Source organism: Fistularia commersonii, chromosome 10 (genome assembly GCF_037954325.1).
Source record: "Fistularia commersonii isolate RoL2024-O1a breed Wild chromosome 10, RoL_Fcom_v1.0, whole genome shotgun sequence".
NCBI lineage: Eukaryota > Metazoa > Chordata > Actinopteri > Syngnathiformes > Fistulariidae > Fistularia > Fistularia commersonii.
Genome location: NC_141293.1, coordinates 8,105,983 through 8,120,651, shown reverse-complemented (window position 1 = coordinate 8,120,651; position 14,669 = coordinate 8,105,983). Strand labels below are relative to the sequence as shown.

At 43.4% G+C, this 14,669-nt stretch overlaps 1 protein-coding gene across 8 annotated transcripts in view; it reads right to left on the bottom strand.

Moving 5' to 3' along the window:
* Nucleotides 1–8,057: 8,057 nt before the first annotated feature.
* Nucleotides 8,058–14,669, bottom strand: part of tep1 (telomerase-associated protein 1) — a 36,233-nt gene continuing 29,621 nt past the window's right edge. For 2 of the 8 annotated variants that reach the window (XM_086153536.1, XM_086153542.1), the window contains 10 exons: nt 14,107–14,233; nt 13,847–14,001; nt 13,627–13,748; nt 12,729–12,872; nt 12,071–12,170; nt 11,874–11,991; nt 11,690–11,772; nt 10,708–10,812; nt 9,956–10,098; nt 9,540–9,728 (listed from right to left, as the gene is read on the bottom strand). In XM_086153536.1, the coding sequence (XP_086009662.1) occupies nt 9,674–9,728; nt 9,956–10,098; nt 10,708–10,812; nt 11,690–11,772; nt 11,874–11,991; nt 12,071–12,170; nt 12,729–12,872; nt 13,627–13,748; nt 13,847–14,001; nt 14,107–14,233 (1,152 nt within the window). In that variant the 3' untranslated portion in view covers nt 9,540–9,673. Of the gene's footprint in view, nt 8,249–9,383; nt 9,483–9,539; nt 9,729–9,818; nt 10,099–10,707; nt 10,813–11,689; nt 11,773–11,873; nt 11,992–12,070; nt 12,171–12,728; nt 12,873–13,626; nt 13,749–13,846; nt 14,002–14,106; nt 14,234–14,669 lie in introns of those variants that run through there. The other 6 variants (XM_086153538.1, XM_086153543.1, XM_086153537.1 and 3 more) reach the window with 5 other exon arrangements.

Here is a 14,669-nt window from a genome sequence, read left to right as displayed (position 1 = left end):
AGTCCGCTCGTAATCTAATTCAGTAAAAGCCACAGCTCCAGTAAAAGTGCCTGTGCAGTGAAACCCCATCGGAGTTAGAATAGAGGATACTAAATGCAGAGATGGTTGTTCTTCGGGGGGGTTTGAGTGAAATGTGTTTAACAGGCTGCTCTGTCGGCACACATGCTGCACAGATCCTGCAGCTGAATGGGAGGCCAGAAAGACGAAGCCGGTCCCTAGGGATAACCAAACCACCCTTTCTCAGACACCCATTTGTCGTATCACCCCCCCCCCCACACACACACACACACACGCAGCTCCCCCACACCCCTCTCTCACTCCCGATAGATGACCCTGCAACCAGCAGGGGTCATCTGCGCAGAAGGACCCCACCTCCACCACCACCAACCCTGCACCTCGAGCCCTCGGTCCACAGTTACGGCGTAAATCAGTGGCTGTTCAGCGCGGGAACGCGGCCCTGCCCGGGGTCCCAGCCCAGCCTGGCACCATCTGTCCCGGGCCTCTGACGCAGGAGCTGCGCTGCCAAGGTGGATTCCCACTGACCTGTTGCACCCTGCAGACCCGGGACCAGAGACAGATCCATCACCGCTGGAGTCTGGATGCAGTGGAAGAGACTGCATATGTGGTGTGTGCCAGACGGACCTGAAATAGTGGTGTAATTAAAACCAAAGGCAGCCAGAAATATAAAATATTATTTGTGTTATTGCTACGCTAACATGAAAAGAGGCTCAAGTGACTTTAAAAATCCTATTAGTTACCACTAATTATTGGATGAATTGTTGTGTTCACTTTGCGTTTTGAAAATATCCATCCATCCATCCATCTTCCCTCGTTTTTAATATTGATTAATCACTGATTCATATTCTATAACCATTTTATTACATGTATTGTTGTTGTCTAAATGTTATTTAACTTTTTTTTATCCTTAATGTTGTCACTCCATTTTTACCCCGCTTATCTAATTTTTCCCGTTTTTTTTTTTCCTCATTCTGTTATCTATTTTTGCTGTTGTTCTCCTTTGTGTCTCTTCTATTTTATATTTATATTCGTATTTATCGATATGGTTATTGTTGTTATCGGGATCAATAAATAAAATCTTATCTTATATTATCTTATTTAAGATCTCCTGCCCCTATCATATATGTCAACATTCATCCATCTGGATAGGAAACATTGGAATATATTTTTTTAAGAAATAAATAAAAAACACACCAGCATCAACTTGTAACATCTAGTGAAATGGATTGAACCGAGAATCTAAAAAATAGCTGCAGACACAGTCGTCCATCCAGCAGGTAAATCCGTGCAGAAACTCCCACCAAGTGTGTTTCCTCTTGCACCTACAGCTGAATGTTTAGACAATAGAGGGAGGACTCCAGCTGAAACTGACGAAGGTGGGAATTCTTTCCGCGTTTGTATGTGTGTGTGTGTTTGTGTGTTAGAGAATTAACTCTTGCCGTCCGGTTTATACTCTTTAAAAGATTATTTTATTTTAGCCTTATGCAGTGACTGGAACCCTGATTTCAAGTGTTTTCCTTATGCTCCACATAATGGGAATAACTTCCTGTTCACCCCATGATAACTTTATTGACGTAAACTATAGCAAAAAAAAAGTGCAATAATACTCTGAGACCACCGTAAATTAACTGATATATTAGTTATGTTAAGCGCCTCATGTGGACATCTCATGTGTCTGACTTTAATTTTGCAAGTATGTTGGGGAGAATCGTGGTTCCCATTTAAAATCGGTTATTGAACTGAAAGTGGTTATTTGAAAAAAATTTGGAAATACGAGAGAAAAATATCAAGGGAGGATACTGACTGTCTTTGTAGATAGATAAAAAAAATAAATTTCCTGACCCCCCGATCCTCTTCCATACGGAAGTTGAGTTTGAGGCTCCCTGTGCACTATCCTCCCCATCTCAAAACACACTTTTCATTGTGGAATGAGCAAATGTGGGAACTCCGGGCTTCTCAAATAATCCCCAGTCAAGCTCAGGGAAAAAAAAAAAAAAACTTCATTTAAAAGCGCGGTGAAAAATCACTTGTTACATTCCAGCTCTCGGCCCGAAACAAGTCGGTCTCCGGCACTGACCCGACTGACCCCGTTTTTTTTTTTTTTTTTTTTTTTCCGTATGCGCCAAAAGAAAGAAAAGATAGTATTCCCTCACACGTGTAAAACAAGCCCCTACATTCCACCTCATCACCTTTGATGACTCGATGTCTCTCCCTCTCCATCATAACAGCACCTGGAATTGTGACACGTTAATCTCGTCGGCAGAGACAGTCTGCAGGTCCCCGGGCTGTACGAACCAGATTATTGCTTTTTCTTCCCCGGCTCCTTTCTGATGGGGCAAACAGGGGTCATAAACTGGTTGCGTTACTGTTTTCCTTTCTCCAAACTAGTGACACCAGTTGTTCACCCTCCTCACCGCCAGCCTTTTGTGAGGCTTGACAGGCTGTCAATTCCGGGCGGAGGACGATTGTCCGAGGCGACGTTCATTACCTCGCGGTGACGCCGCATTCCACCCGAAGGCCTGCCTTTTTATGAGCTCACAATAACGTCGAAACGGCTTTGCGGAAAAGCGTTAAAAATTTGTGTAGCATTAAATGCCGGATAAATCTCTGTGAAAATATCCAGACCCGATTGATCACAGGAGATCTGTGTTTATTAGGACTCCCCACCAGTCATTTCATGATGCATATTTGTTGTTTTATCACTCTCACAGGCCCGAGGAGTGATTTTTGGCAGCCGTCTGGGTTGAAGGAAGGACAAGAAGACCTTCACTGTGACACATACAACCCCTGGACTAAAATAGACGCCCACCCACATATATGCACATACTGTAAAGAGGATGTTATTTTGAGAACTAGCACACGTTTCATGCTCATTCTCCGCTTTTCCCATCCAATCTGAATCAAAATGAGGATGACCTGAATCACTAGGTTACAATACCTGGCATCATGAATTTTAAGATAATAAATAGAAGCATTTTAAATATGATTAAGTCAAAATAAAGACAGATGATATTGAGAATTCATGTTCTTTTATTTTTATTTTTAGAGCGATTACTTATATGTGCAAAAGGATAAACCGAAACTAGACGAACTGATGTTCTGGAGGGGAAAAGACAAACCTGGTTAATTAGCCAACTCCCCTTTACAGAATCTGATGATTTGTGCGCATACTGTCCTCATGTGGTGAGCTGTGGAACTGAGTTTACAGCAATTTAAGGTTTTTAACTCAAACCGGTGTGGGGTGTTAGAGGATTCTTTGTTTTATTTCAATATTTTTGATTGAATTTGAGAAGGACATTTTATAAGGAGAATTTGAAATGATTGAAAATAAGAAAAAGCAAATACGGAGAACAAAATGCATAACTAAGAAATAAAAGAAATTTAAAAACAATAAATAAAATGCATATGTGAAAATACATGACTGTCTCAGAAAATTAGAATATTGTGATAAAGTTCTATATCTTCTGTAATGCAATTACAAAAACAAAAATGTCATACATTCTGGATTCATTACAAATCAACTGAAATATTGCAAGCCTTTTACTACTTTAATATTGCTGATTATGGCTTAAATCTTAAGAAAACTCAAAAATCCTATCTCAAAATATTAGACTATCATGAAGAAGTAATTTTGGATTTTTTAATTGCATTACAGAAGATAAAGAACTTTATCACAATATTCTAATTTTCTGAGACAGTCCTGTATACTTGTTACTTTTCCCATCAAAATTTAAATACGCGTTAAATCATTCATTTGGCACATGAAATGATTTATTAAATTAGAGGGCACATCCAGCAGGATGGGCGGACCAGAAGTGACCACTGAACAGCCCTGGGAGACTCCGGTGGTGCGCAAAAATAAATTAAACAGGATTTCAGAAGAAATTGCAGTTGAATATGTGACTGTATTTCGTCCCAATATTTTGATAAACGGGGATAAACGTCCCACGTTTTCGAAGCCAAAGATCCCCAAAACAGGAAGTGAATGTCCTCCTGTAATACAGTCATGGATAGAGGTGAGCAGGTAAGAGGCTAAAATTAGCATTTTACAAATGAGAAAAGCATCCATTCAAATCTATATACCATACTAGCCTATCAACAGGGTTAAATGGCTGCTGGGTCTCTTTAAAATAAAAAAGTTTTGTTTTCATGTACATCTGTTTGGCTTAGTACTACATGAAATAATTTTAATCGCAAAGTCCATCAAGGAAACAGCACGTTAGATGTTTTGGCCGATAAAGGTCGATAGACCAGACTGAAATGGTTTGCCGATGGAGAGAAGAGATAGTGATGATCCCGGCAAAAGGATGCTGAGGTTGGAACTGCCAGCAAAAGGCACAGACAGACATCCCAACCTGCAAAAACTAATTTCAACAGAGGGTTATTCTGCATCACCAAAATTTTATTAACCAACATCTTATTAATAGAACAAATACAACAAGAACTATGATTATTTTAAACATTATAAATATGCCCTTTCTTTCTTTTTAATCTTCAAATCTGCATAGAACACCTGCCGCCTGCCTAAATGTGGGCCTATTTATTTTCCTGTGATTTTTGCGGGGTCTCGTTTTATTTAGATGTTGCTTTGCTTTGCAGGCTTGACCAATTTCCCCGTCACTTCAAGCTCATAGCACTCACTGTCAAGGAATTTGTTGATTTTACAGGAACATCAGGTTGCAAACTGCACTCTGTCATTTTTTTTTCACCCTTATGAGACAGGGATATGGTTTTGTGTAATCTGAGTGGGTTTTATATTTTAATTTTTTGAAGCGCTCTCCCTCTGCCATCTCCGTGGTTGCGCCGACTGGACTGATAACTTCGGTCCCCGAAAAAATAAATAAAAGCCTGCACACACTGAAAGCTTATTGACTTATTTTACTTATTTTACTGTCTAGCACGCGCACAGTTCGGGACCCCTGAAGTGAGCAGCTGAAAGAAGAGGAATATAGCATTAGTCAACATAACTGAGAAAACCCGCATCCTTGTGTTTAAAGTGAATGGTAGGATTGTTTTTTAGCAACACTCTAGAAAAGGGGTCCCCAAACTTTTTCCTGCGAGGGCCAAATAACTTTTCCCTTTTCTGACGGGCCAGTTTGTAAAAAAAAAACAGTGTGACGATAGCAGAGGTGTCTAAACGTAATGAAATAAATAACACTATTTATGAAATAAATAATAAACCAAATAACCCTTTAAGTTTTTCACAAACAAAAAGACCAAGGAACTTTCTTGTAGACACAACTGTTTGCAGCTCTCAAATATCAAATTCACTGTGAAAACCAAAAAGCAAGCAGGCTATGAAACCGAAATTATACCAACACAACACATTTCACTACCAGTTCAGTTCTCGAGCGGATTTTACCCCAGTAGATTTCATTATGATTATATTTGTATTAATGCATCTCTGGTATTGTTCGTAGGTTGGCTACCAGGGTTATTAGCCATGTCTTCAGTTGATGTATCCGGTCAGCTGTAGAGATATAGGAAGAGAATATAAATTTTAACTGTTATAACACACCAATCAGCCAGCCAGGCACACATTCACTAAGCTGTTGTGTAAAACGAATTGGTCGCTGGTTCCTCCAAGCCACTGGACAACAATGTTTAACAGAGGCATGTGGATTGCAGATTTGTGGATTTATTGAATTAAATCTTTTCCTGTTCTCATAGCTGTATTCATTGTGTCGTGGTGCTTTTATTGCAATGTGGATGCAATATATGGCTCCAATTATGTTTGGGAATGCGGCAATGGTGTGAGATTTTGTCTCTCGGCAGGAATCAATAAATACATTTTTGGCTTCTAGACAGGTAAGCAGATCAGTCTCCCTTCCGAGCAGACGATGGTACCCCGGTATTTCAATAAAAGCCATGGCAGGCGTATTTAAAGTTTTTTTCAGGTTGTCCTGTCAAAGCTGTCTTTTATAACCTGTTGCACCAATTGTTTGATAAATCAAGAAGGAAACAAGGCGCAGGGTGTTTAAGATCACTGACCATGGTGACTGAGTGCCTTCTATTTGTAGTTTCCTTGTTCTACCACTAGGTTGTGTGCATGCTAAGAGTTGTGCATACGTTTACGCATGTTCCTACGCACAAGTTGATGAATTTTATACTTTGCTTGCAATGTTTGTATGACTCTACACACACGTCTTTGCATATACAGTTGATAAATAAGGCAGCTGGTCATGGTCTTGATCAGCAACCATGACACCAATACAATTCTGCCTTCAAAAGTTTTGATGACTCCTCCCATGACACATAGTTTCCAGTGTGCCTTCTCATCCTTGATAAGAATGATGTCCCCTACCACAAAGTTGCGCTTGATACCAGTCCTCCTCTGACTTTCCTGCAACTTTGGTAAGTATTCCTTGGTCCACTGCTTCAACAATCAGAGGACGAATCACGATGGCTTCCACCTCACAGGAGGACGGGTCCCACCACATCAAGGTTTTCCACTCAAAGGATGGCAAGGAAGACCTTCCACACAGATCTGATCAACCTTTCCCTCGTGCCTCCATGGTGCGATCCAGCTGCAGAGTAGAAAACCAATTAGCTCCTTCTGAATAAAAACACCATTTAACTTACCATGATTTCCGGATGATAAGCCGTGACTTTTTTTGGGGGGGGGGATAATGAGCTTCACGCCGCTAAAACATTTATCCTCGTCACATCGGACCGACGAAATGACCGAGTCTGTTCAACTCCGACACCGAAGACGACTTTTTCGGTTTTAGTGCGCAGGAGGAAGGCCAAGTTAGCGATCGGCAAGCCGGTGCGGCTTATACTGAGGTGCGCTCAATAGTCCAGAAATTTCGGTAGCTTAATTCCAACCTCTGATGGCCTCTCTCAGCTCACGTTCTCCTCAAATAAAGTTTGTTCTGTTATCTGACCAAATTTCCTGGACTGGGCCACACCTTACCATCAATCGTCCAAGGAACTTGCACGGAAAGTCATAGACTTCAGGGTTTAGCAGTGATCAGAGAACTAACAAGGAAAGGCAATCATAGTTGCAGGGGTATAAAGAAATAGGAACTCGGGAGGAAAGGTGAGACGTAGAATTCGGGGAAGAGGAGATGCTAAAGATCCACCTAGAAGAGAGGAATGGAATCTGGGAGAAGGGTCAATGTGGAGGTTCCCACCACAGACAACAATCTGGCCACTCCTCTGATGCTAAACCTGACAAGCCCTGATGATCCATGCTGCACACCTGCTGGACTCCACCCTCCTGCACGGCTGCTGCTCGACGAGGCTCTCTGGTGAAGCACTGCAAAGACTGATAACCCCAGATCCCAACAGTAACTTTAACTTTTTTTTTTTTAGCATCCACTGCTTCAGACCCATTGTTTTCCACTCATTTATTTATTTCACTCATATTGATTTTTGAAGCTCAGCAACTCAGTGATTGAACTGGGAATCAATAGTGCTCCAGCGTGTTTTTTTCCCCACAGATCGTTTGTGTCACATCCATAAGCATTTGAAAATATCATATGTAATCACCCTCAAAGAGCAGGACATATGTCTCGGCATACTTTGAAATACAGACGCAGCTCCTGAGAATACGCAGTATCAATCAAGTTGTGTTCAGTCCAACTTCTTCCTCTTCTCCTTTTGGCTTTTCCCTCCAGGGGTCGCCACAGCGAATCAACCTTCCCCATCTAACCGTATTCTCTGTATTCTCCTCCCTCACCTCAATTACCTTCATATCCTCTCTCAATACGTCCATAAATCTTCTCTTTGGTCTTCCTCGAGACCTCCCACCTGGCAGATCCAATTCCAGCACCTGTCTACCAATATATTCACTATCCCTCCTCTGTACATGACAAGTTGTGTTCAGTCTAACACACAGTATAAATTGGCAAAAGTGATTCAAGCCTACTGGTCTCAAGTCCGAATTGTGGGTCAATTACTGCTCCGCCAAGGTCATAGTGAGCTGCATTGGGCCTTTGCAGACCTAGAAAATGTATGGTCGGTTGCAGGGAGGGGAAATCTTGTATTGTATGAGGAAGTCGGGTGCAGCAGAGAAGTATGTTAGACTGGTGCAGGACATGTATGCTAGCTATGAGACAGTGGTGAAGTGTGCTGTGGGTGTAACAAAGAAGTTCAAGGTGGAGGCAGGGCTTCATCAGGGATCAGCTCTGAGCCCCTTCTTGTTTGCAGTGGTGTTGGACAGGCTGACAAATGAGGTTAGACAGGAATCTCCATGGACCATGATGTTTGCAGATGACATTGCGATCTGCAGTAAGAGCAGAGAACAGGTTGAGGTGGAGGTATGCGCTCAAAAGGAGTGGAATGAAAGTTGCAAGACAGAGTATATGTGTGTAAATGAGAGGGACCCAAGAGGAACAGTGAAATGACAGGGCGCGGAGACAATGAAGGTGGAGAATTTTAAGTGCTTGGGGTCAACTGGATTTCAGTGATTTTGACATATATTGTGTGGCGTCTCATCCTGTTCAACACATTTCAGCACCAACACTAGCTCATAAGAATTTGTGCGTTATTTACAAGTCAGTCCAAAACGCTTTAAATCAGCGAGATAAACACATTTGGACCACCATGGCTGTATCTTCTTAAGTTAAATCTATTAAGTTACAGCTTAAGATTCATGTGTGATATTGGTCAAATGTAAACCACTATTATTTTGTGCTTAATTTCCAAAGAACTCATCTTCTTTCTGGGTTCACCAGTTGCCTTACCACTTGTTTTCTTAGGGTCCACGATGATTATTAAAAAAAATCACAAAATAAGCACAAAGATATAAAATTATACCTCACAAGAGATTGGAACATGATACAAAATATGTGTATTGTACAAACTACATGGACGAAGTGGCCGAGGGCCGAGTAGCGCCAAATCAGAAGATGGGGCAGCATCATGAAGCATATTCAAGTTGTGGGAGCTTGCTTGCAAATTTCGATTTTCTCGCTCATATTTGTATCATGATTTTTTTTCAAGGGGCGACTGTTTCTTGTGTAGAATGGCTTATATCAGCACCAGACACCAGCTTTTAAGAATTTAAAAGTTTTTTTTTTACAAGTTGGTCCAAAACACTTCAACTTACCAAGATAAACGCTTTTGAACCAACATGGCTATATCTTCTAGAGCTACAGCTGGATTTCAGACATTTTCACATATACTGTGTAGGATGAAATTCTACTCAACGTATTTTTCAGCACCACCCACCGACTCTTGAGAATTCGTAAGTTATTCACAAGTTTGTCCAAAACGAGATAAACACTTTAGGACCAACACTTCTAAAGTTACGGCTATATTTCAGCAATTTTCTGCAAAATCACATTCTATTCAACATATTTCAGCACAACACACCAGTACATAATTGTGATGGTTGCATTTTTTTCTGTAGACTGCATTATTTCTACTCACAAATTTTTTTTTCAAGCTCCTGATAGTGTTTTGGATGATGGTGTTGAAATCAGGTACAGTGTTAACTCAAGCCGGGATAGTTGGGCCTGTAAATGGTGGAAGGAAAGCTTTAAAAAACAGGAGCAGCCGAAAAACTGTTTGCAAATCCTTTTCGAACGTGCTGCCGGATCCCTTTTCGGATACCAATTAACACATATTCCTGTATAGAATCAACTCTTGCGTATTCATATTCACTGAATCGTCCTATTGAAACCAAACAACCCCAAATTAGGGGATCTCATATCCAGTTATCACACAGCTGCAGCAAAAGATGCTGCTGTATCTCTTTAAATCTGTTAAAACACAAAGAAACCACATCAGAAAGACATTTCCTTGGTAATTTGATTTTCACTTAAATAAACCACATAAATAAATAGCAACTTGCTGATCAGTAAGAGAATTTATTTAGCAACAAAAAAAAAAAAAAAAATCACCAGGTAACGGTATGTCCCACTAAATCGGTGAAACTAGAACTTGAATCATAAATATCCTCAAATATTGCACCCGTTTCCTTCCTCACATCTGGGGATCCGGCGCAGGGAGCCGACGCCTCCAGGACAGGAAGTACAGCCGCCCCTCGCCGTCGCCACAGACCAGCCGGGACGGGTTTTCAGGGTTCACCTCCAGCGCCAGCACAGGGCCGCCACACACAAACATGCCCACCTGCGGGACACACACACACTAAGTATTAGTGTTTTTTTTTTCCCCACAGGGGCAGGGGTTCTTCCCTTCTTCCTCCCCGCGCTGAAGAATCCAGCGACCAGCCTTTCTGGTTGCAGCCTGTCGGGGCGGATCAACATCGAGGTCTCACATATTGGACCCTAACACTGCTGTCACTACCACTTTTCACTGGGAGTCATAATTAGGGCTAATTTAATGCAAAAAGCAGAAACAAGACGTATTCAGAGCGCAACAAAGAACGATGTAAACAACACACAACTGCCGCTACGCTTAGTAGCATATTGTCTTGATAGCATTTTGCTTGTCTGTATGAAGCATGAATGAGAATGAGTGGTGGTTTGTCACTATATGACCTAAGAATGAGTGACTGAAGGGTTGTTCCCCCTCTATATGCCATCGGGTGAGAGGGTGATTTTTTGTATTTGAGACACCGTGATTGGTCCAGGGTGAACCCCGGCTCTCGCCCAATCATAGCTGGGCTTCTGCACCCCTTCCAGTGCAGGCGGCGCAGAGAATGACGGAATGAATGAATGAATGAATGGGTCTTGTGAGCTGATATGTGTGAGTGGGGAATCAGTGATGGGGACGAACCTGCTTCTTGCTGCTCCTGTCCCACATCTTCACCGTGTGGTCGAACGAGGCGGTGATGATGCAGCTGCCGGTGAGCCTGAGCGCCGAGACCCTGCCGCTGTGGGCCTGAGGACGAAACAATAGCCGGTGTGTGAACGGCTGCTGCATGTATCCGCACCGGCGTTCACCGGGACTTTGTTCACTCCTTCATTCTGAGGCTTAATAGCTGAATCTCAGAATAAGCGACTTCATTGGCCCATCCATCACAACTGGGTCTAATATCATTACAAGGACCTGATATTTATAAACATGATTTGGTGGAGGAATGAATGAATGAATGGGTCTTTGTCTCTAGATGATACGTGAATGAGTGAATAAATGGTTACATGTCTATATGACAAGGTGGATGGCTCTAGGTCTGTATTTGACACGAGGTTGAGAGGGTGAATTGAATGTCAATATGACGTATGAATGAATGGTTGACATCAATTGATGAATGAATGAGTGATTGGTTGTAAATCTCCATCTAATGTATGAATGAGTGACTGAATGTGTGTATGTCTATATCACATGTGAATGAGAGGGTGAATTATATTTCAAAATGATGTATGAATGAATGGTTGTACATCGATCAGTTAATGAATGAATGAGTGAATGGTTGTATGTGTCTATAAACGGGCGTGTGATTGGTCCAGGGCGAACCCCACCTCTCACCCAAAGACGGCTGGGATAGGCTCAAGGTCCGCCCGTAACCCTGAGCGCAAGATAAGTGGTAAAACTAATGAGCGAATAAAGAACTGAAGTATTTCACTACTATTATGGGATGTACGAGCCTCCAGCCTGAGAAAACACATGGGTCCTTCACGACGGTTCCTCCGCTTTAAAACCGAAAACAACAATAAGATCTAATACAACAGGAAGGCCACGTCAGCTCGCTTCCGGCTCATTGGCCGATGTTATTTGTTTAGCCTGTTGTGAAGAGCTACGAATGAAGATCACTCACAGGTTTTCTTCTGCTCCACGAGGAGAAGCCAGGGGGCTCGCTGAACCACACGTTCCCCGTCACGTCGCCACACACCACCAAGTCTGGCAGCGGGTCAGAATAAAAAAAAAAAACAAACAAAAAAATTAACAAATACCACTTGAAAGACCACATAGTCTTTGCTGGAAATTACGGTGAAGCCCACCTTTGTCCACAGTTATGGCCGTGATCCAGTGTTTCCCCTGCGCTTCGTCCTTGTCCCACTCATCGAGCGTCATCGAGCTGAAAGCTACGCTGATATCGTTGTCCGAGCCCAAGGCCAGCTGAAAGGCAGGGGCGAGACCGGTGTCCTCTATTTGGTTTTTGAAAGCGGATCAGAGTAGAAACTGGGACGGGACTCACAATAAATCCAATTTGAGGCGCTCCGCCGTGCTCGCCCACCAGCCACACACTTTTCTCGTCGTTGGGGATCATCCCCAGGACTCGTATGTCTTTGTGGTAACTGACGATGGGTGGAGGGAGAAGATGACAGATTGATGTGTGACCTTGACCTCCTCTCTTCAAGACTTGAAGGGAGGAGAACTTGAAGAAGCTCCGCTCCCACAACCTTGTTCTGCAAGCTTTTCTGCCCCTTCGGAAAGGAAGCAGGAGTCCACTACTGGCTCCTGGACCAGAACCCATCTGGCTCCACCCACCTCAGAGGTCCTTCAATACCACATTCGGACACAATTTAAAACTCCGAACCTTTTCCATCACTTGCTTACTTCTTTTCTCTAAGATTTCTCACGATATATCAAACGCCAATATTCTACCGAATCCGTGGGCTCTATCATTTTCAGGGCTTCCCGGGGGGGCGTGGCTTAATCTCTTTCTACCCCAACTGGTTGAGGCAGAGGGCCGTCCATAGTCGCTCATTGGGCGAATGTAGGGTTTGTGTAGGCTGCGTTTAAAAATCCGTGGAAAGCGCCATAAAAATAAAATCTGACTTGACGATGAGAGCACATCAGTTCCTGGATCGATTTACTGAACGAGCCTCCCCTTCACCTGATCTTTTTCTTACCTCTTGTTCTCTTCAGTGCAGCTCTTGCCGTCGGGGCGATCGATCTTGTAGATAGTCGTCTGGTCGGACACGCCAAGCAGAACTGAGGAGTACGAGAGTCGAACGATCCGTTCCGGGAGGTCGTACGTGGTGACCCTCTTCAGGCTGGAAGAAACAGGTGAGCAGGTTGTTTTGGTGTCCTGGCTCTCTTCGGCCCGCTGAGATTCACGAAATGTAGCCCCCGGGGGGAAGTCCAGCTAGGAGTTTTGCAACTTCTGACTCTCTAAATTTGACTGACTTGAATTTTTTTTTTTGTTACAGCCCAGTTGGGTTAGAGGTGAAGAAACACGTTGAAGCAGGTTTGAAACAGGTGGAGAAAAGTGTCAGGGGTGATGTGTGAGAAGAGTATCAGCCAGAAGGAATGGAAACGTGTACAAGACAGTGCGAAGATCAGTGATGCTGTTTGGTTTGGAGACAGTGGCATTGAAGGAAAAGAAAGGAAGCAAAGCTGGAGGTCGCCGAGATGAAGATGTTGAGGTTCTCTTTGGGAGTGACCAAGATGGATAGGATCAGGAAGGAGTCTACCAGAGGGACAGCACATGATGTTTGGGAGATAAGTTCAGAGAAGCCAAACTGAGATGGTTTGGTCATGAACAGAGTACGGATTGTGAATATATCAGTAGAAGGACGCTGGGGTTGGAGCTGCCAGGCAGGAGGTCTAGAGGAAGACCATAGAGAAGATTTATGGATGTAGTAAAGGAGGACATGAAATAAGTTGGTGTGAGAGATGAGAAGACAGAGAATAGGGTTGGATGAGGGTTGATTTGCTGTAGCGCCCCCTGGAGGAAGCAGCCCAAAGGAAAAGGAGAAAGGTTACAGCCCAGTGTGGTGTTAAATGGGGTAAAATGTGTCTGTTTACTTGGCCGCACTGTGATGCTGGTTCCACACCACCTCCCAGACGTCCACAAGGGGTTTGCAGTAGCTTACGGCGAACCGACCGTCGGGCATGGGGCACACCGCGCAGACTGCACATTCTGACGCCTGAGTCACGGAAAAGAAAACCAGGTAAGCAAGTCTGAATTGACAATCGTGTAAAAATCACATACAAGGAAGTCCCTTGCATGTGCCTCGTGGATCACCTGTTTGCGACCGACCAAACCGCCCCGCTGCCACAGCTCCAGCAAACCTGACTCGTAACCAGCAAGAAGCACATCATCCGTTGCTGAGAAGCAGAGAACAGCTACAGGGCTTTTGGCACTGGGGGGATTCTCTGCGGGGACAGGAAATACACACCCTGGATAATGATTTATAATAATTTATCATTTTAAAAATGTATCATTTTTAATTTTAAAAACATTCATCTTGTATGGCTGCGGCTGAATGCCTAGAAGAGCGATACCTGTCTCCAGCCGCCAGCACCGCAGTGAGCAGTCTGCCGAAACTGTGAGGATTTCCGGGGTCCCTTCCTTGCGAGCGACGCTGTGAATCGAACCCGTGTGGCCCCCTAACGTGCTGAGGTGCTCCACCTTTGGACAAACAAGAAATGGAAAATAGTCTCCACTAAGTCAAAATCTTCTTGTCGTGGCAACTAGACTTGAATTTTTTCCACTTTCTCCTGTGTCCCCAACGAATGACACCCCATTAGCACCTTAATAACCCCATTAGCAACCCCTTGACCTAGTTTCTGCTGATCAACTCTTCCATTTGTGTGCGGGGTTTGTCCATCATCCAGGTCATGGTGAATTCTTGTCCAAATCTTCTTGTCGTCAAGTCCAGTTGCCAGGATTTCAACAAGAAATCTTCCATTTACATAACAAGTCACCATAAGCTAGACACGCCCACAACCCTTGCAGATGTTTCAGAAGCTCCCCACAGGTCAGTGGAACTGAAGAAGCCTCTCGGCTGTGGGGTGAAACATCTCCGAGGGAAGAAATTCAAGTCCAGTTGCCAAACAAGAAGATT